General features: G+C 40.7%; 1 protein-coding gene across 2 annotated transcripts in view; it reads right to left on the bottom strand.

Annotated features, from left to right (window-relative positions):
- Nucleotides 1-20,541, bottom strand: part of Diaph3 (diaphanous related formin 3) — a 433,102-nt gene that overhangs the window by 400,232 nt on the left and 12,329 nt on the right. Inside the window, exon 2 of one of the 2 annotated variants that reach the window (XM_040754912.1) lies at nucleotides 4,877-4,909. The exons of the other annotated variant lie outside the window; for it this stretch is intronic. Coding sequence (XP_040610846.1) covers nucleotides 4,877-4,909 — 33 coding nt within the window. The remainder of the gene's footprint in view (nucleotides 1-4,876; nucleotides 4,910-20,541) is intronic. 2 annotated transcript variants of the gene reach the window in all.

The following is a 20,541-nucleotide window of genomic DNA, read 5'->3' as shown; positions in this document are numbered from 1 at the left end:
AGAAAAGTGGGAAGAAATGGAGAGGAAAAGATCAGAGTTCATTATGCTTAGAAACATCACATACTGGTATAAACACTTTGGTTCCAATTGAGAATCACGTGGGCTGAGACACAATAGCAAATGGGGACACCTTACCATGGGTCCTAGGCAAATAGACATTTGAAAACCACTGCTACAGCCCAAAAATGGTTAACAGAAAAAAATGGTTAAAGGCATTCTTTATGCAGTGACATAAAAGAAACAAGGGGTCCAGTGGGAATTCTGAAAATGGCTGTGAGAAACAAGTGAAAAACTATTCCTAACCTCCAAAAGTACTCAGTGGAAAGGACATTTGGGGTGATAATGCAGCATGAAGCACATGCCTGCTCTTACCCTGACAAAGCCATCACCTCCTCTCCTCTCCCCCGCCCTATCCTTCTTACTTCTGAGGAAAACCTTACAAACCCAGATGTAGAGAAGAAAGCAGTGATGCAACTTTTCATGACTTCAGCACCCTGAAGTCTCTTAAGTGTGGCAAATGTTCAGATCTGTTTTAAAAGGGCACTGCTCAAAGTCTACAGAAGGGAAACCAACACTGGAATAATGCTTTATTCCTATAACAAGACTATTTCCTGCCAAGTTCAATTCTGATAACTCACAAAACAGCCCTGAAATGAGAAGCACCCTTGCCAGCCTTTAACCAAGCAACCTAAAGGGATGTTTCTTTATTTCCTTTGTGTTTAGGAGAGGGGGGTAGCGTATATACTTATGCAGGTACACTCCCCCAAGCAGAAGCATATGGAGTGACCTATTTCCACTCACTTGCCCTACTTTTGCATCCCTAGCACTATGGTTACACAAACATGCCCTGCCTCACCCAGCCTTTGGGGTGCTGAAGATCTACAGAGAGATCCTCATGCATGCACAGCAAATACTTTATCCCTTGAGCCATCTCTCCAGCCAAAGGGACAGGTTTCTTTCATTAATGCTGCTCCAGTGCCAATGTTTCCAAGATACTGTTGTTTAAATGTGTGACCACACAAAAATGCTAGTCCTCTGACTTTTCTCATGTTCTGCCCCAAAACAGCTATTCCCATTAAAGCACAAATGGAGCATATATACTTGGGAGAAGTCAAAGTGTAATTACAAATATCCTGCCAACATTGTATCAAAGCATCAGCAGCAAGCTTCCCTGAGCTCTAACACACCAGGCCCGCTTTAAAGAGCCCTCAAAATATCCAGGCACCCATTCCCTCATCACAGCTCAACCATCCTGTGATGCACATCCCCTGTACGTCCCAGCAGCAAACGTGCCACACTGCACACCAGGAGACGATTATAAAAGAGACAAAAAGAGACGCGAAGGACAGAGCTGAGAGCAGCACTTCGGTACACTCCAGACTATATGGAATCCACCAGCACCCTAAGAGGAAGGAGAGAAGAGATCACAAGCTTAGGTTAACAAATACGTAATCAAGCAACTGCTTCGTTTATCGATGTCACAGAGCAATGCAAGTGGGGAAGGCTGCCTGTCAACAAGACTGTCATGACTCCAAGTATACTGCTCTTTGCCTGTATCCTTCACCAATTCGGAAGAATCTATTCTTCTGTTCGAGGCAGAAATGCTCTTTCGCCACCTCAAAGACAATGAATAGAGCCAGGTGCCAAAACAAGACTACCAGGTGATCCTTGTCTGGACTTAGGTCCTGGCCTGCTTGGGAGACAGGATAAAGCATCAGACCAGAAACGGAGAGTGCCAAGGAGAACCTGCAGTCAGGGCGGCCAGGTGAAGAGAGCAGCTAGACAGACGGGAGAAATAGGACTGAGGCAATGGTGACCATCCAGGATGATGGTCGAGACAACTGAAACAAGTCTTCAACATCAGAGTTTAACACTTGCTACAGAGCTAGGCCATGGTGGCTTATGCATGTAATACTATCAGCTCCCAGGAGGTTAGGACAGATAGACTACTATGAGTTTAGGATCAGTAAGTTCCAGGCCAGCCTAAGCTACCAAGTGAGACCCTATCTAGAGGAACAAATTACTCTGTAAAAGACAACATGTCAGGTGCTACAATGATGGCGGATATCCAACAACACTAGAAAAAGTATGACACAAATTGTCTCACTGTCTCTACTCTCCACAGGTTTCAACTGGTGAGAACAGGAAATACTGTAGTGGTAAAGATACACTTAGCTACCAAATATTTTGATTTTGCCAGAGCCAGGCATAAGGATAGAAGTAGAAGCAAATAATGGAACAGGAAGGAGAAAACTAAGAAATTTTCCACTGGAGAGGAATCCACCCATTTACACAGCAGACACCGTGGATGTTTTCTAGAATGGCCTATTAAAGTCACTCTGTGACTATTTTTATAACTGAAGTAAAAAACTGTGACTTCGGAGTGTGCAAGGATGGCCATATGATGAAAGGACAGCATCTGAAGGAAAAATGCACTGTGTATTAAGTATTAATAAATCTAAAAATACATAGAATATGATTTAAAATGAAAGGAAAGTTGTATCATGCCCAACCCTAAGCCACATCTAAAAACAGTATAAACTAAGCCCAACACAAAATCATAAACTTCCTTAAAACATTAGTGGTGTGTGTGTGTGTGTGTGTGTGTGTGTGTGTGTGTGTGTGTGTGTGTGTTGTACTTGTGTGAAGGATGTGACTGTAATGTGTGTCTGGACAAGAACAGGTACCTGGATGTGTGCATAACTGTGTGCATGCATTTGCGCAGGTAAAGGCCAGACAGAGATCAACACCAGGTGTCTGCCTCTGTACTCTCCACCTTGATTTTTGAGAAACTGGAGCCCACCAATTAGACAAGGCTGACTAGCCAATGAGATTTCAGGGCATTTGCCTGTCTCTGCTGAGGTTCCACTTGAAGCTTTTTTAACATAGGTGCTGGGGCCCAACTTAGTTCTCCTGTTTACATAGCAGGAAATTTACAACTGAGTCATCTCTTTAAACTGCATCATAAAATTTTTGTTCTAATGTCTTGTAACTTGAACATATTTCATTCATAAAACATTATGAATAAACCTTGAAACTATTATCCCAAATGATGAAAGTCATTCATTTTTAGTTACAAATTGCCAAAGACTATTTCAATTATTTGAAATATCAAAAACAGATAAATCATAGAGGAGACTGGAGGTTACCCTGAGTTGGGTTTTGAAGATACTGGAAATGTCCTAAAGTAGACTAGAGTGATGGGCAATTTTTATAAATATGCTAGAAACCACAATTATGATAAATGTTTAGTGAGTGAAATGAATGCTATGTAAATTGTATCTCAATAAAGCTATTACAACACAGTACACTCTCATAAAATCGAATATAAAACATAAAAATTACCATTGGTTTTATTACTGACTTTAAGAGGTCATTCGTTACGGAGGCTGAGTAGGCACCTTAGTGGTGGTTAGCATGCCTATCCAGTAAGCATTAGATCCCGGGTTCAATCCTCACCAAAACAAAAAGAGGGGCATGGGGAGAGAAGAAGACATACAGGCAAAAGCCAAAGTGCCAAAACCCAAAGTACACTTGTAGCTTAGCAGTTCTCCTTGGACAAACGACTAAACACCTTTCTCAGACTCAATGTCCTCAACTGTAAAAAATAATAATAATAATAATAAATAACATCTACATGGTAGGGAGAGAATAAAATGTATAACCTAGGTCAATGCCCCATATTACCTGTCATTTTCTAAACACGAGGTTAGGCTAGCCACGTTCCATCTGATGTTACAGTAAATGATGGGATGCATGCAGAATGGCATATACTGCCCAGCCTAAGTGTGTAGACCATACAATCAAAGTTTATCTAAGAAGGTAAAATTAACTCTGTGTCTGTGTACGTGTGTGCACATGTTGTGGAGGTCAAAAGACACCTTCAGATGTCATTGCTCCCCACTTTACTTTAGGTAGGCTAACCCTGAAGCCCACAATCAGACCAGGCTAGTCTGGCTTTTAAGGATCGCTGCCTGGTGTTAGATGGCACAAGACTATGCACAATGTTACTGAGAAAAATTCACATAAAACTTTTCTTTTTAATAAAAAATGCTTTTCTTAGCTACTACTCAGGAAAATAAATCAACAATCCTACTTCAATTTTTTAAATCATTCATGTCAGTATTTTTTACATATGTACCTGATGTAGGTGTCAAAGAAAGCACTCTGGATACTTAAGGAGGCCATCTTGACTGCTTCCTGTTCCTAAGCATCAGTATCAGAGACGCTGAAGACCAAACCTGGCCAAGGAAGTACTGAGGTTGCTCCCTCAGATGTGCTCACAGATTCTTGATATGTGTGTTATTTCCTGCTGGGACTTCTGTCATTCCTTTATCATCAACCACCAGGTCACTTGTGCGTGTGTGTATCAAAAGTGTGTTTCTCGACAACTATTTGACTACACTACTAAGGCATTAGTTACTTAGAAGAAGCCCTATTACTAACATGAATGTAAAGTATGCCTGGTTCTCACTCTTAACCAGAATACCTAAAATGCATGCATGGCATTCCAACCTGGCTTACTTTAATTAGCAACTACATTTATTCCTGACAAGCCTCCTTGTCTTTAGCTGCTTTTTCTTCCTCTTTTTGAAGTATGCAATTCATCCTCAAAGAATGAGAGCTGATTTAAATGATTCAAAGTTGACTAACAATTTGTAATTAAACAAAATTTTTATATTAACACATTGACTAGTCTTTTCACAGCATACAAGCAACAATTTAATGTATTTTTCCAGTTCTAGCTCTTATTTTAGCACTATAACCACATTTTTAGCACTTGCTGGTTTCGACATTTTCAAAGATGTTAGTATTGCATGTCAAGGACATGGTTAGTTTAAATACATAACAAAGGAAAATTTGAGGATAGCCTTACCATATCATCTGTCAGTGTCCTAATATTTAAATGCTGCAAATGTGAAAAAAAAAATCAGTCAGTAATTTATAATAGCTTTTTTTAGTTAATGAGTACATTCTACAATACTAACTTGAAAGCAACTAAATTAATGACAGTGCAATAGAAGTGTATTATATATTGTCTTACTCTATTTCTCAAGAAGATGGACAAAAATTATCCTATATGCAATAGTTTCAAATATTTACTAAAATTCCTTGGTTTTATGAACCTCACAAACTTTCCAGAAACCTAACTGGGGTACAATAAATATATACTTCCAATTATTAATTATTAGCATTCAATATCCAGACATACAACATAATGATACAAAGATTTAAATATAACTCTTGTAAATTTTTTGCATGATAAAACACTGAAACTTTAAATTCACCATTAGTATGCAGGATAATAGATAATGAAGCACTTTGCTGGCTTAATGAACTTAAATAATTCTAGTAACGTTGAAGAATGCACTGGAATGATTATCTGCATCTTTAACATCACTTTGATTTATCACCAGTGGTGATGGTAGACACTTTTCAATTTCATTGCTAGCTTGTTTGAGACCTCTTTTGCTGATTTCCTTACTAGACAAACAAGGCCACTTTAGAAAATGAATAAATTAGTTTCCCACAAAGCATAGTTCAAAAGAAACAAGTATTTAAGAAGAAAAATATCTGTATTAGTAATCAAGGGCAGAGTAGCAATTTGTATTCAGGTAGTTGTATTCAATTTCCAATTCTCCTTCCTTATTCATTGGAGCATTAGAGCTTTCAAAGACAGAAAGGGTCAAACATTTCTAAACAAGAAACCAGATCTATTCATTTATGCTATAAAAGGACACGTGCTAACAACTGTCATCTAACACATACGTGGTACATAGTTAAAGTCAGCATTTATCAAACAGAATAAAATTTGCACTCATTCTGACCTACTAAAACAGTTTCATGATCATTACTTTACCATAGTGATGATCTCAACTAAAAACCTGCCAGTGTAACCAAGCAGTGGTGGCACATGTCTTTAACCCCAGCCCTTAGGAGACAAAGGCAGGTTGATCTATGTGAGTTCGAGGTTAGCCTGTTCTACAAGATCGAGTTCCAAGACAGGCTCCAAAGCTACACAAAGAAACCCTGCCTCAAAAAAAATTTTTTTTAAGTTTTTCTGTATAAATAGTACTCCATAGTCTCTGCCTTCACCAACATGACCCTTCCCAATGAAAAGAAAAGCATAACTAAAAGAACCTGTGCATACGAAGAGAAGGTGGCCATGTTAATGACCACAACTAACCAGCCACTCCACTAAGTTGACTGACTGCTGAATTAAAACTTCCTACTTTGACCTAAGAATAAGAAGTAATAATGCTGAACTATGTACTACTGTTTAAAATCTTGGGGTATAAAATATGATTTAAGCCTTTCTTTACAACCAATGTCATTACGGAGATGGATACTATAATTAAATACCAAAACTAAACAGTTTCACAGTAGGTGCAAAACCTATTGCTCTATGTGTACCTTCCAATAGAGCAGGTTTATGCCTGGAAGTGTCGCCTATTCTCTTCTGCCTAGCTATTGGCCATGTAGCGATTCATTAACCAATCAGAAGGCACCTGAGGCAAAGACACATCTTTACAGTGTAAGTCACAACAGTCAGTATGTTGGTGCCACACTGAGAGGCAGAAGCTAAAAGATCAGGAGCTCACAGCCATAGAGGACATAGCTAAACTGGGGCCATCCTGGGCTACAGGACACATGAGTTTTGGGTTTTGTATTTTAAAAAAAGCAAAGTGGAAGACATAAAGTAAGAACTGAAAGTTACATGATTAAAACAAATCAAGCTGCAAACATCCAAGAAAAACACGTGTATATGTCTTCAAAGTTCAAGAACTGGACAGCCTTTAATTGAATTATATGTTGAATGTGCTAGTGCACATGAGAAACAGAGGAAAAAGGGCCATAAGATCAAGGCCAGACCAGGCTACACTGCCAAAAGAAGCCTCACTAAATAAATGAGTTGTACTCACAACTTTCATTTAAAGGGGCAGTCACTCACATAAAAATCAGGTATCTTTTCCATCTTTTTCATTTTTATAGTTCTGAGTTTGTTTCGTTTTCTTAAGCTACCTCACTGTACTGGCTTCAAATGTGATTTAAATACTTTTTCAAAGTTTGATCTGCTTCCTAGATGACATAAGGACGTATAAGCCCAGATACAGTATATTCATATTACTATTTTACACACAGGAAAATGTAATGAATCAAAACAGATTCTCATAAAAACGGCAGGAAACAGAAAAAGAAACCTCAAGGGATGTAGGTATAAGTAGCAAAACAGTCTTAGGAAAGAAAACAAGCAGCTAGTGTCGGGTTTATTATTCCTACCCTTTAGAAAAACACTTCCCTATGGATTGTCATTTCCAGCAGGACAAGCCAGGAAGGTTCCGAATTATGGCAAAGGCAGGAACCGATGACAAGCCTGGAGGTATTGACTGACCAAGGGACAGCAGGAAAACTGACCTTAGACATCTGTATCAAAACAATGAAGTCAGTTGGGGGATGGGATGTACACCTTTAATCCTAGTATTCAGGAAGCAGAGGCAAGTGGACCTCTGAGTTCAAGGCCAGTGATGGACTACAGAGAGGTTCCAGGTCAGCCAAGGCCACACAGAGCAATCTTGTCTTGGGGAAAAAAAAAATCAAAATGTGACTTAATCAAACATAATTATTTGCCTACACACTTGTGAACATGTAAACTCTCAGTAGATCTAAGAACTGGCAATCTTCTCTAAAACCTGCAGTGTCCAAGAAGTCTTTTAAAACCTAAGGAAAAACACAAAAGTACCACTTACCAAATACAAAAGCTCTAACATGTGAAAACTCTCTATGAGATGCTTGAAAATAGTGTGTGTGTGTGTGTGTGTGTGTGTGATATGTTCATAAGTGGTACATATGTATGTGGACACATGTGTGCCACAACAGGGATTTGGTGGTCACAGGACAGCCTTGGGTGTGGGTCCTCCTTTCTACCTCATTTGAGACAGGGTCTATTTTTCACCACTATGATCACCTAGCTAGTCTACCCATGAGGTTCAGGAAAGTCTCCTGTCTCTTTCCCAACTCCAGTGCCACACATCATGGTAAAAACATAGGAAATACAGACTCACAGTATCTCATGGTGAGATTAACTAGCTTATATGTCTTCTCTGGAACCAAAGACCTATTCTCAAACTTGCACAAGCAGCATTTCAACCACTGAAACATCTCCCCAATCCTCAATTTAATATTCAATCCAACTTTCACCATTATGAAGCTTGCACTGTCTAGAGGCCTGTGGATCTGGCACACACACTTATAAAATGAAGACTATTGACTTGAAATTGCTGAGGGCAAAAGAGAATGACTAGCACAGAATCCTCAGAGAACTCTGTGGGGTTCTGGCCTTACTTTTGTATACACAAAATGAAAGGGGAATGTCCTTAAGTGTTAAAAGAGGGTGGGGAAGTATATAACAAAGATAATTCCCTTATACTGACACTGGAGGTGCTGGCTAACCAAAACACCTTTAACATAGCGGCCTTTAACATCTTCCAGGGGAAAGTAAGACCCGCATGCATCAATCAGGTCATGAACAGCATTGTCTAGATCCACTCTAAGAAGGAAAGTTAAGGATTATTAAAAGGAAGCAACTAGGAGCACCGTTAAAAAACAAAAAAAAAAACCTAATAACTAATAAATGTTAGGGTTATACTTAGCCAACCAAAGAAAAGTAAATAAAAAGTTAAATAAAGAGTTTTACACATTTGTGACTTTCAGGGCTTGTGACTTGATATGTTCTTAATGTTTTATGGCAGTGGACCAGTATAACACTACTGATACTAAATACACATAGCACTGTACACATGGCCACTGGCAATTGGCTAAGCGGTAACAGAGAGTCATTAAGACTCTTTTCCTAAGCCAAAACCTCACCCTTTTTGCTGTGGTCCTATGTTCAACTTGGTAAAAAGTAAGGGGCACGACTTACAGATAGGTAACAATGCTTTCTAGTAATGACAGTTCCCAGGACAAATGGTCAAGAGGGTCACTGTGGAATTAAAGAGAATAAAGAGAAAAAAAAAGAAGCTTTTATAGGATTTTTCAAAAGAACATAGAATCCAAGAGAGATGGGAAAAAGTAGAAACAGAACATACTCTCTATTCTCCCATTTAAGCAATGCATCAAAACTTTTATTGAAGATAGTGCATGCTGTCAAAAGATAGACACAGAACTCTTAAGAGCATCCACTCAAAGCTGTGAAAACCAAGAGGAAGGAAGACACAGTTCCTCCCCTATCAACATTTACAAGAAAATGACAAAAACAGATAAGTTATGTGACACACAAGGCACCACCATGCAAAGGAAAAAGATTCTAAGCTACAGTCCAAACTTTAGCAGTCTTTACTGTTAGGACATGCAGCCACCAGAACAAATAATCTGTCCCTTGCTGTCATTAAGAGCATGACAGTCACCAAGTATCAAACTAGCAGGACTAGAGCAATTTGCTGTTTTTATAACAACATATTACCCTAATAACAATGCAACTTAATTCATTAGCTTTCAGGACATGGCTGTAAGAATGACTCCAAAGAAGCTGGACTCAGGTACACTTTCTTCAACTAGACATCCAGGTCAGTTGGTTTGCAGCTTGTCTGTGTGCACGGGAACCACACCATGCCATCAAGAAGGTAGATTACAAAGCCACAGTCTCCCAAGGTCCTATGTCAGTAGGTCTAGGTGGCAATTAGGAACTCATGTGTCCAGTATGTACTCTGGTAATGGAGAAGTTCACCCATACCAACAGAGACACTCTGCTCCAGCACTGACCATCCAATGTTGCCTGAGCCTCCTCTTTGAATTTTTCATACGGCTTGTAAAAAAGTCACATTAAAGATATGGAAAGGAAGAACAAAAGAAATTCAAAGAAGTGAGAAACAAGGAACCAATATAGTTAGGACAGGTTCGGACATCAATACAGGGCAGGTGCCACTCAGTCCCCAAGAGAATTCAACAATGTCTGGCATGGTAGATGAAGTACAGCTCTCTCTGTTTCAAATGCTTACCTAGTTGCCAAGGTACATTTAATCCCCTAAGAATACATTTACTGAAAGTTGGAGAGATGGTCCAACAGTTAGTTAAGTGTGTGCACTGCTCTCCCAGCATCCAATCAGGCTGCTTACAATCGCCTCTAAAATCCAGTCCAGGGAATCTGACACCCTCTTTTGGACTTGGTAGACACCTGCACTCACATGTTGCGCAGATCCACACACACATATATACCCATAATTCAATGGGGGAATACATTTAATGCCTAAATATTGAAGATTACACCAAATCATGAGATGGGCATGGAGATACATGCCTATGATCCTAGCCCTTCAGAGACAGCTTAGGGGAAAGAGCAAAAAGAAATAGACAGAACACTATTTTGTAGGCATCTGGTCTGTGGACCTGAAATGGTGGCCACACCCCTTTGATATAACTACATCCTCAACTTCACTATGTGGCTCACAAAATAAAACCAGCAGCCTACTAGCCAGCAAAGGAATGCCTAACGGGGGAACCCGAAGATCAGTCTTCTAATCATAATCTGTGGTTGGAGAGGACACGTTAGTATTATTCTCATTTGATTTGGAGTCCCGACTAATCCTTTACACCAAAAACAGGAATATGGACTTTAACCTAATAACATTTCTAAACCACATGCCTGAGTTTATCTTAATGTCAACACCAATTATATAGAGTATGAAAATAGATTATCACTTCTAACCATGTCATCAAACACACCTACAGGGTCAGCTCTTAAGCAATCACAGAACCACAACACAGATGTGAAAATATGATTCTGCAAGGTCTCCGGATTTAACATCTCAAAAGGTCCAAAAATAACACTGATGTTTCCCTACCCCTTAGGACAAGAGTAAGGCTGGCTCTTTGATAACATGAAGAAAAACTTTCAAGTTGACTAGTCCTTTGTGTGGTTGCAGAGCATGCTTTTAGTCTGCATAGTGAAAGTCAGAGAAGAGATGTTAGGAATTTCTCTGCAGTCTCTTTTAATCACTCATTCACACTGTAATCCTGACTGGCTCAGAAAGACAATCATCCCAGCCACTAAGCAGGCTTCTCTTCAGTCACATAGAGGACCAATGTCTCCTTTTCCATATCTGTATTCTGTGGAAAGAGGAAAGATCAGCTTTAAGAAGGCAGCATCCAGGAAGCTCCAGAAGAGACTTGAAAAGACGCCTTTTTCTGAAACTGGAGCAGAGGGTTCAATATAAGCCAAGTCTGCTACATTCCTGCTCGGAAGGCCCACATCTGCAGAAAAACCAGCCAAAAGGATCAACTTTTGTTTAGACTTTGTTGCCAATGTTACGCATCACTGTCTGGAGACCTAACAATTTATTTTTCTTTTTTTTTTTTCTTTTTTTTTTTTTTTTTGGTTTTTACGAGACAGGGTTTCTCTGTATTGTTTTGGAGGCTATCGGTCCAGCCCAGCCTCGAACTCACAGAGATCCGCCTGCCTCTGCCTCCCGAGTGCTGGAATTAAAGGCGTGCGCCACCACCGCCCGGCTTATTTTTCTTTTCTAATTCAAATATAATTCCATTCTTGCCTTCAAGGAACTCATTCAAAATTCAGATAAAACTAAACCAAAACTGCAATAGCTAATTCTAGTAACACAGTTTTAAGATCTATTTTAAGAGTTTTCTCTTCAGCTACTCTTGTTCCTTAAATCTATCCTATCAGATCAAAAGCAGTTCCACAGTGCATCCAGGGAAAGGCTAGTCAGGTCTCTGGACCAATCTACAAATGGGTTCAGTTTTAGCTTAAGAGTTTCCAAACCAAGAGCACTTCGTTGGAAAAGGATGAAATGCAAAGATTGTGCTCTAAAGGAAAATCAGCTGGTTCCAGAGTATCCAAAAAAACTAGAAGCTTTTCCCTGTCATGCAGTTTCTGTGGTGATGCTGCAGCCTCCTAGGCTCTGATCCAAGTCAGGAATTTAGAGTAAATAGTCCTGAGGCCAACACAGCACCATGTACTGTTTCACATACACCTGAGAAAGATCTTGCTTACATTCCAGCATCACCTGAAGGATATCTAATTAGACTGATTGAGTGAACAGCTAGGTAGAACATACCTCGTGCTTTTTCCCTATAACCTGCAAATTCTACTGAAAGTTATACCGAGAAGCAGCACATGGGATCCAAGGTTTAGACACAAGTATGCAACAGTACTTTACATAGCTAAAATTGTAATCCACATAATATTTCCCAAAGCAAGAGAAAGAATGAATCATAGTGCCGGTGCACAAGAGTCAAGCAGCTGAGAAGCAAGGGAAAGAAGTTCCTCATAAAGTAGCTGAAATCATACATAAGTTGGCAGAGACTAGCATCCATGGAAACCATTTTGTAGGAAAGCTGATTCAGGGGCAGCTTATGTAGATGAGCTGTCAGGTGGCTGAGTACCTTCTCACCTGTGGTTAAACGAAACACGTCTTAATCACCTATTTACAAGGTCTCAAGAACCAAGATTATTTTCCTCAGCCTAGTCTTGTCACCGATTAAGTTACCTGGCATGATGGACAGGTTGAGGTGGGTGGGGTAGCTGCCCTACTATAATCTTGTTGCTTGATTAACTTGTGGTAACGAGCATAGTTCATGTAATTAAGGAGAAGACAGGGACCAGATGAGGTTAGGTAGGAGTTGTGGGGCACCAGAGATGATACTAATGTTCTGCTTCAATAGCATTCCTGTATAACTACAGCACAGCAAATGTTTGCAATATGTTACATGGGGTTGGGGGTGCATCTAAAACTATGTGCAGTTTTACTGATGCTGATTTTATATATCTAGGATGTGGGGTTTGAAGCATGGCTTTCACAATCTTACACATTAGTCCAGTTGCATGCAATACACATTTTCACAATAAGAAAAACTCTATGTTACTATGATAATACTTTTCACACTGAATCAAAAATAGAGTATTTCCTTTAGAAATAAAATGTGTATGCATTAGTAAAAGAATAAATGGAGATCTAAAATATGTCTAATAAATGATAGAAGCACAGATTTTTAATAGGCTGAGGTTTTTAATGCATATTTTCCAGTGTGTCAGAATATATTAAGCACATTATTCATTTGTTTTTTAATTCACATATATAAATTAACCAATCTCAAAAAGCTCCTTGGTTCTGTGAATTATTGATGTTGTCACCTGCTAGAGACTTAATTCCAAGAAAAATATACGAATCACTACATCACAAGCACAAATCCTTTTGACACAAATTCAATTTCTGTGGCAACAATAATATATTGACTTAGCTTATTTTTCTATTTTATGACACTTATTAATGGTGTATATAAAAGAAATCTATCATTTTTCCTTATTGTAAATGTAAACGACATCATGCCATCTTGAGAGAGTAAAGGTAAACATCAACATGTTCACTCTACCTGTTAATGCAATAATGTAAATGAGAACATGATTCCAAAATATAAAAAGTAGATGGGATTCTTGGAGACTTTGTCTCATAATAGTGATTGTTTCTATCAGACAATATATACAGGCTGCCAACATGTGCATGACATTACATTAAATATTAGGAGAACCTACTCCCTCCCCAGGACCTTATAACCAAAATGGTACAAATAAAAAATTAAACAAAATGCAGAACATTTTGTAAGTAAGTTCTCTATTCAGAGTCCAATGACTAAAAAGAGAGTTCCTACCTGCTAATTATATACTCTTAAACATGTGCTAATTAACATGCAAACATCATAGCAATCATGTAAGACTAAAGCCAAATGTATTGCCATGAATAAGTTAAAGCTTGCAATACAGAACCCATTCTTGTAAAAGAATAAGATTCCCAGAATATTTGTTCATGTAAATGTTGGTTAAACACTACTATATTCTGTCAAGGCACTCAGCAATAAATAAAGTGTTTTTGTTTTGTTGTTGTTTACCCTAGGAGAACTATTTCATATTAGAGAAACAGATTTTTTAAAAATGCAAATAAAATTACAGACGATGTTGGAAGCTGGTGAATACTCTGTGAAATGACGAGTAGTATTGTGAACCTTGAATTTAGTAAGGCAAGGTTGAATACTGCAATTTTAAATATGAAGAGCAGGGGCCAGAGAGACAGATTAATATTTAGGAGCACTGGCTGCTCTTACAGAAGCCAGGGGTTCAATTCCCAGCACCCACATGGCAGCTTACATCCACCTGTAACTCCAGTTCCAGGATATCTGACACCATTGTCTCCTGAGAGAGCCATACAGATATACACATTAATTCTTAAAAATAAATATAGGAACAGGGACCAAGTGTAGATTTGGCTGAGAAAATCACACATAAAGAACAGAAAGAAGGCCGGGAGGTGGTGTAGGCACGCCTTTAATCCCAGCACTCGGGAGGCAGAGGCAGGCAGATCTCTGTGAGTTCGAGGCCAGGCTGGACAGACAGCCTCCAAAACAAAACAAACAAACAAACAAAAAAGAACATAAAGAAAAGATAGGTTAAAAAAGGCTGGTTACATGCATATGGAAACAAGTTTTTCAGGTACAAGAAATAGAACAGAACCATTAAAAAGAAATATGGCAAGCTGGAAAGATGGCTCAGAGGTTAAGAGCATTGGCTGCTCTTCCAGAGGTCCTGAGTTCAATTCCCAGCAACCACATGTTGGCTCACAACCATCTATAAGAGATCTGATGCCCTCTTCTGGTGTGCAGAAAGAGAAGGGGGAGGGAGGGGGGAGGGAGGAGATATGGCAGCTGGGTGGTAGTGGCATATGCCTTTACCTCTAACCTTTAATTCCAAGATACAAAGGCAGGCTAGGCTGGTCTACAGAGTGAGTTCCAGGACAGCCAAGGCAACACAGAGAAACCTTGTCTCAAAAAACCAAAAGTAAATAAACAAAGGGAGGGGGCAAGAGAGATGACCCTGCTGTTAAAGGCTAGGCTTATAAGCAAAAATAAAAGAAATATGGCAGGAATCAGGTAGCAAGCAAGCCACTGTACAGACTAAAGTGCACAGTGAAGGCAGCAGCAGCTCAGTCCTAGATCAACTTAAGGACAAGAGCTTGCATTCTTCTAGCTAGTCACAAATGCTGTGCATGTTCAAAAACACTTTATGTAATCAACTTAAATAATGCATGATAGTCAAATAAAATCAGTCTATTATATAAGTTATATGGTGGGAGCTGCTCAGGGCCTTTGAAGCAGATTGTTTGGCCACAGACATTTACTGCTTGTTTGGTTATGCTTCCAGAGTCATTTACTAAAAACATTAGAAATACTCCCCAAACACTAAAAGCCAATAAAAGCAATCTGGGGACAAACTGAGCTAATTCTGTAAACAAAACTGTTTTCTTAATGTAGGATTAGTCCAAAGGGCATAAGAGACAGTCAAGCTTGTTTAAAGAAAAGAGGGTAAGGGGAAAATACTTAACTATTTAAACATAATTCCTAAGAGTCCTTGGGACCATAAGATATATTTCTCTCTCTCTCTCTCTCTCTGTCTCTCTCTGTCTCTCTGTCTGTCTCTGTCTCTCTCTCTCTCTCTCTCTCTCTCTCCCCTCTCTCCCCTCTCTCCCCACTCTCCCCTCTCTCTCTCTGTCTCTCTCTGTCTCTCTCTGTCTCTCTCTGTCTCTCTCTGTCTCTCTCTGTCTCTCTCTCTCTAGCCTCTCTCTAGCCTCTCTCCCCTCTCTCTCCCCTCTGTCTTCCCTCTCTCTCTCTCCCCTGTCTCTCCTCTCTCTCTCCCCTCTGTCTCTCCTCTCTCCCCTCTCCCCTCTCTCTCTCTCCTCTGTCTCTACTCTCTCTCCCCTCAATCTCCCCTCTCTCCTTGCTCTGTCCCCCTCTGTCTCTCCTCTCTCTCTCCCCTCTCTCCCTCCCCTCTCTCCTCTCCCCTCTCTCCCTCCCCTCTCTCTCTCCCCTCTGTCTCCTCTCTCCCCTCTCTCTCCCCCCACTCTCCCCTCTGTCTCTCCTCTCTCTCTCCCCTCTGTCTCTCCTCTCTCTCCCCTCTCTCTCTCCTCTCCCTCCCCTCTCTCTCCCCTCTCTCTCCCCTCCTCTCTCTCCTCTCTCTCTGTCCCCTCTCTCCCCTCTCTCTCTCTCCCCTCTCTCCCCTCTCTCTCTCCCCTCTCCCCTCCCCTCTGTCTCTCCCCTCTCTCCCTCCCCTCTGTCTCTCCCCTCTCTCCCCTCTTTCTCTCCCCTCTCTCCTCTCTCTCTCTCTCCACTCTCTCTCTCCCCCTCTGTCTCTCCTCTTTCTCCCCTCTCCCTTCTGTCTCTCCCCTCTCTTCCCCCTCTGTCTCCTCTCTCTCTCTCTTCTGTCACGACCTGGCATTCTTCTGTGCTGCAGGTTTAGCACCTTTCTTCTGCACCAATCCCCAAATTACTGAAGCATCAAGAGTTCATCCTCTCCTCAATAATTCTACACAGAATCTTGTAACTTTTCTGGAAGAAAGGAAGATATCCTAGAGAGACATTCATGCTCCCTCTGGCTATCAGGCTCTTGAAATAATGGATCACCCCAAGAAGATGGAAGTTCCCCAGGAATCTCATGCTAAGGGAAAGAAAAGGCTGATGCCAGGGGAAAGTCTGAGATTTCACACAGTTCTGATAGTCAGATCACCATGCTTGAGAGACTGCAAGCAAGGCATTGATGGGCAGGACCACACTTTGACAATGACAGCTGATGTGTGCATATCTTCTGCCTAACTTAAACCTAAGCATCATATCTGCACCACACAGTGGGCTTGGAGAGAAGCAGTCATGGAACCTCTTGTCTCCTCTTCCCAATGTGGCCACATCAAATCAATCTTTTTCTGCTTGGAGTATAAAGTATGTCTTCAATTGGTCTATTAAGGATAAGTTACCAGAACCCAGGCTCCACTCACAACTGCTCCGGTAAAATGATCTACCACTGCTCTGAGATAGTGCCAGGTCCATTCCTCTGTTCACACTGCTTCTGTCACCCTAAAGGCATTCCTACTCACACCTCAAGCACCCCTACTTCAGGAGTGCTGCCTCTTATCAAACCTGCCCCTACACAAATAACAACTTTCCATACACTGTGACAGAGTACTTCCTGCACAGAAGCCAAAGCCAAACTGTCCTGAACTGGCATCCTGCTCTGACACCTGCTAGGTTTGTGACTGTGGGCACCTAACTGCCTGAACCTCCATTCTTACCTGTATCTAGGGAGGCACTGCCCGGCAGGCATTTCAGAAGACTTAACTGGGACAGCCATGCAGAGTCCACTGCACTTCAATCCACTTTCTCCCTCCCTTCCCAAAGATCCTCGCACAGGTCACCTAGCTTCACAAATGTCCTCCAAGCAAACTCTTGCCACTGTTTTACCCATCTGGGGCCCTGGAATCATTTCTCTAATCTGTTTTCATCCAGTCCTTATTGCTAAATCCATGCCAGCTTGCGGTCCTCTAGGGCAGCAGTTCTCAACATGTGTGCCATGACCCATTTGGGGGTTAAATGATCCTTTCACAGGTGTCACCTAAGACCATTGGAAAACACAGATGTTTACATTACAGTTCATAACAGTAGCAAAATTACAAGACAGTAATGAAAATAATTTTATGGTTGGAGGTCACCTCAGTATGAGGAGCTGTATTACAGGGTTGAAGCATTAGGAAGGCTGAGAACCACTGTTGTTCTAGGGCATGGTTTTTGTTATGGCCATTTCATTTACAGTCTGCTTTGGCTGGCTGTCAGTGTTTGTCCTCGTCTCACCCGTTGCATCACTCACACACACACACACACACACACTGTATCATTGTATCTGATCTCCACAATAAGAATCCTAAATGGTCTGAGTTTCTCAACGCAATCCTTAGGGCCAGAATGCTTCAGGGCATCAGGAAACTAAAAGAACGATGGGTGAATGAGATGTCAGGAAAATAAAATAGGTCCCACATATATGTACACTTACATATGGGCCAACCTTCATTATCACCAACAGATAAAGATCCCACCTCCATTTTCCCACAGTCTATTCTCTTTACACTTCCCTTCAGACACTGGTCACTCTTTGCTTTATAGCTTACTGTTTATAACTCACCTTTTATTTTTAATAGCTCCTAACCTACCACAACACAGGAAGCATTTATTAGCTCTCTAGCTTTCCATCCAGCTTCAAATGAGAATCACCTGAAATTGTTTCCTTCTCTGAGTATTCTCTCAGATCAGCCAAATGAAAAGCCCCAAAGGTGAGACTTGCCCAGGATCTCAACTCTCCCAGCTGACTGTAATCTAAAAGCAGAATAGAGATCACCCAGTTAGACAAGCTATTTGAGATTGACTCTTCTAATAACTAAATGGTCATGAAGGAATCTAAGGATATATGTATCTGCATATGGTGGATAACACAATCCCTTCTTGACAATGCTTGTCATGAAGGTAAGCCCAGCAGCCTTCACACTGGCCACAGGTAAACACAGGACAGAATAGAAACCCAAGTAGTGTCAATCAAACTCGCCTCTGCTCTGGAAACCCGTGAGAATCATGGAAATCAATCTCCTCTTTCACTGACCATGGAACTGAGAGGCCTCAAACCTGGCTATGGGAGTTAAAAGCAGTGAGAGTCACATTACTCTGAGGAACAATGGTGAAGCAGACACCCAGTGAACAACAAAGTTAGACTACATGGTTGATGAGGGAGAGAGGTGAGAGGTACCGACTTTAGTTCTGGGCTAGAGTCCTCCATGAAGGCTGGCAGTCCTTCATTTGATTCCTGGAGCTATGCACTGTGACCTTACAATTCCCATTCCTAAGCTTAAAAGAGACACCACACAGTGCCATGTTCCTTTAAGCCAAATGGACCTAGACTAAGAATCCAAGCTTGCTACATGGTCCTTAGGTTCCCATATGACACAGTCTACATTTTCATCATTATGGTCACTGCTCTCTGTATACTTGCTGCAATTACTAATATGACAAACTGCCCTACAAGCCCGTTATTATCCCCATCTCAGAGATCAGAAAATTGAGTGGCACAGAGAGACTCGGCAGAGCTGGCAAGTGGCCAGTCTAAGAATGGAATCAGGCAGGGTCAACTACAAATGAGGTCTGGATCTATGCCCTTTCCCACTGTCACTCGCAGCTGTGACGAGTCACCACAGTCACACCTTGACAGACAGTAAAGGGGAGGCAGTTTGAGCTAAAGAGCAAAGAGAAGTGAAACCAAATGACTTAGGATGAGCCCAATTCAAATGAACGGTTATTAAGTAGTGACAACAGTGAGCACCTAGGATAAGACCCGCAGGGCAAGACAGAATTCCTGTGAATTGACTGGCACCGACAAGAGCACACAATTCTGTGAGCGAGTTTCTCCCTTTGTTGGATGAAGTTGCTCTCTGGAGTATATAACAAAAATAAAATGAGTATCTGAGGTGTCTTTATTTCTCACATATATGCACATATGTTTTATGTGGCAATTTCTTCTGAGATCAAAGCTTCCCACCCTGAAGAAAAACTCATTAAGACAGTGTGTTTAAAAGGAAGTGAAACAACACGATGGTCTAAGGCTGTGGTTCTCAAGCTGTGGGTCACGGCCCCTGCGGATTCAATGGCTCCTTCTCTGGGTTGAGTAGATGTTTGTTGATGTCTCCCCAGGAATACTGTCCACAACACTATGTGTTAGTTAAGCATCAATGCAGAGTAAAATCCCATATAACTGTATCTTTCTGATTTAGGATAAAGCAGGAGCCATGAAACAACCACATTCCAACATAACATTTCTTAAAAATCACCTCAATAACTAATTAAAGGAAATTAATTTTTAAATTTTTGATAATTTGAAATTAACTAAACTATCATTAGGTGTCCTTGCTTAATGTGACTAATACTTTTATTTCTATACGCTTAGCTGTTGAATCACTTAAACCAAATCAAAGACTGCACATTTGCAAAGTGAGTGACTGAATAAAGCTGGGGAAAACACAATTGAAGTTCTTCCATATACTTCCAATATTAATAACCCTGGGTTGTGTTTCATGTGTTTCTTAGATCTAATCAAGCAGAATATAGATCGAGAGCCCTGAAGCTAGCAAGCCACTTGTCAGGCCCGAAAATGAAGACCTATGTAACACAGAACTTCTCCTGAACGAGTTTAGCACTCCCACAGCCCAACTACATTGCAAGTTTGAGGCCAGTGTGGGGTATCAGAGTGCATGAGATCCTGCCTCCAGGAAAAAAAAAAAAAAAGGAAATTACAAAATAAATTTATACAATAGGAAATAAGGTCCACTGCTGAAATAAAAGAATTGATAATAATGTCTAGCATAATCACAGAAAAAAATTAGAAAGGTATGGTCAGGGATACTTAAAAGTCAGGGCTCAATTAGACTATCAATGCGCATACCCATCAAGTCTTGTTCCCTACTGGGACACCTCAGGAAGGTTCCCAGGCCTTTTCAGATCTATGTGAGAGTGCTGCTTCAAAGTCGTGTGTGGGGAGTAAGTGATTAAGAAAGTGCCCATTCCAGGGTCAGAGCAAGGTGGCCCCTGTACTGATAATCATGTGCCTACAGTGTTCAAACCCACATAATAGGGGCATAAGGTCAAATAGCAGGGAGGATTTCCAGCAGGATGCAG

This window comes from Mesocricetus auratus, unplaced genomic scaffold (genome assembly GCF_017639785.1).
Source record: "Mesocricetus auratus isolate SY011 unplaced genomic scaffold, BCM_Maur_2.0 Super-Scaffold_2245, whole genome shotgun sequence".
NCBI lineage: Eukaryota > Metazoa > Chordata > Mammalia > Rodentia > Cricetidae > Mesocricetus > Mesocricetus auratus.
The sequence above is the reverse complement of the archived record's forward strand: the minus strand, read 5'-3'. Positions and strand labels throughout refer to the sequence as shown.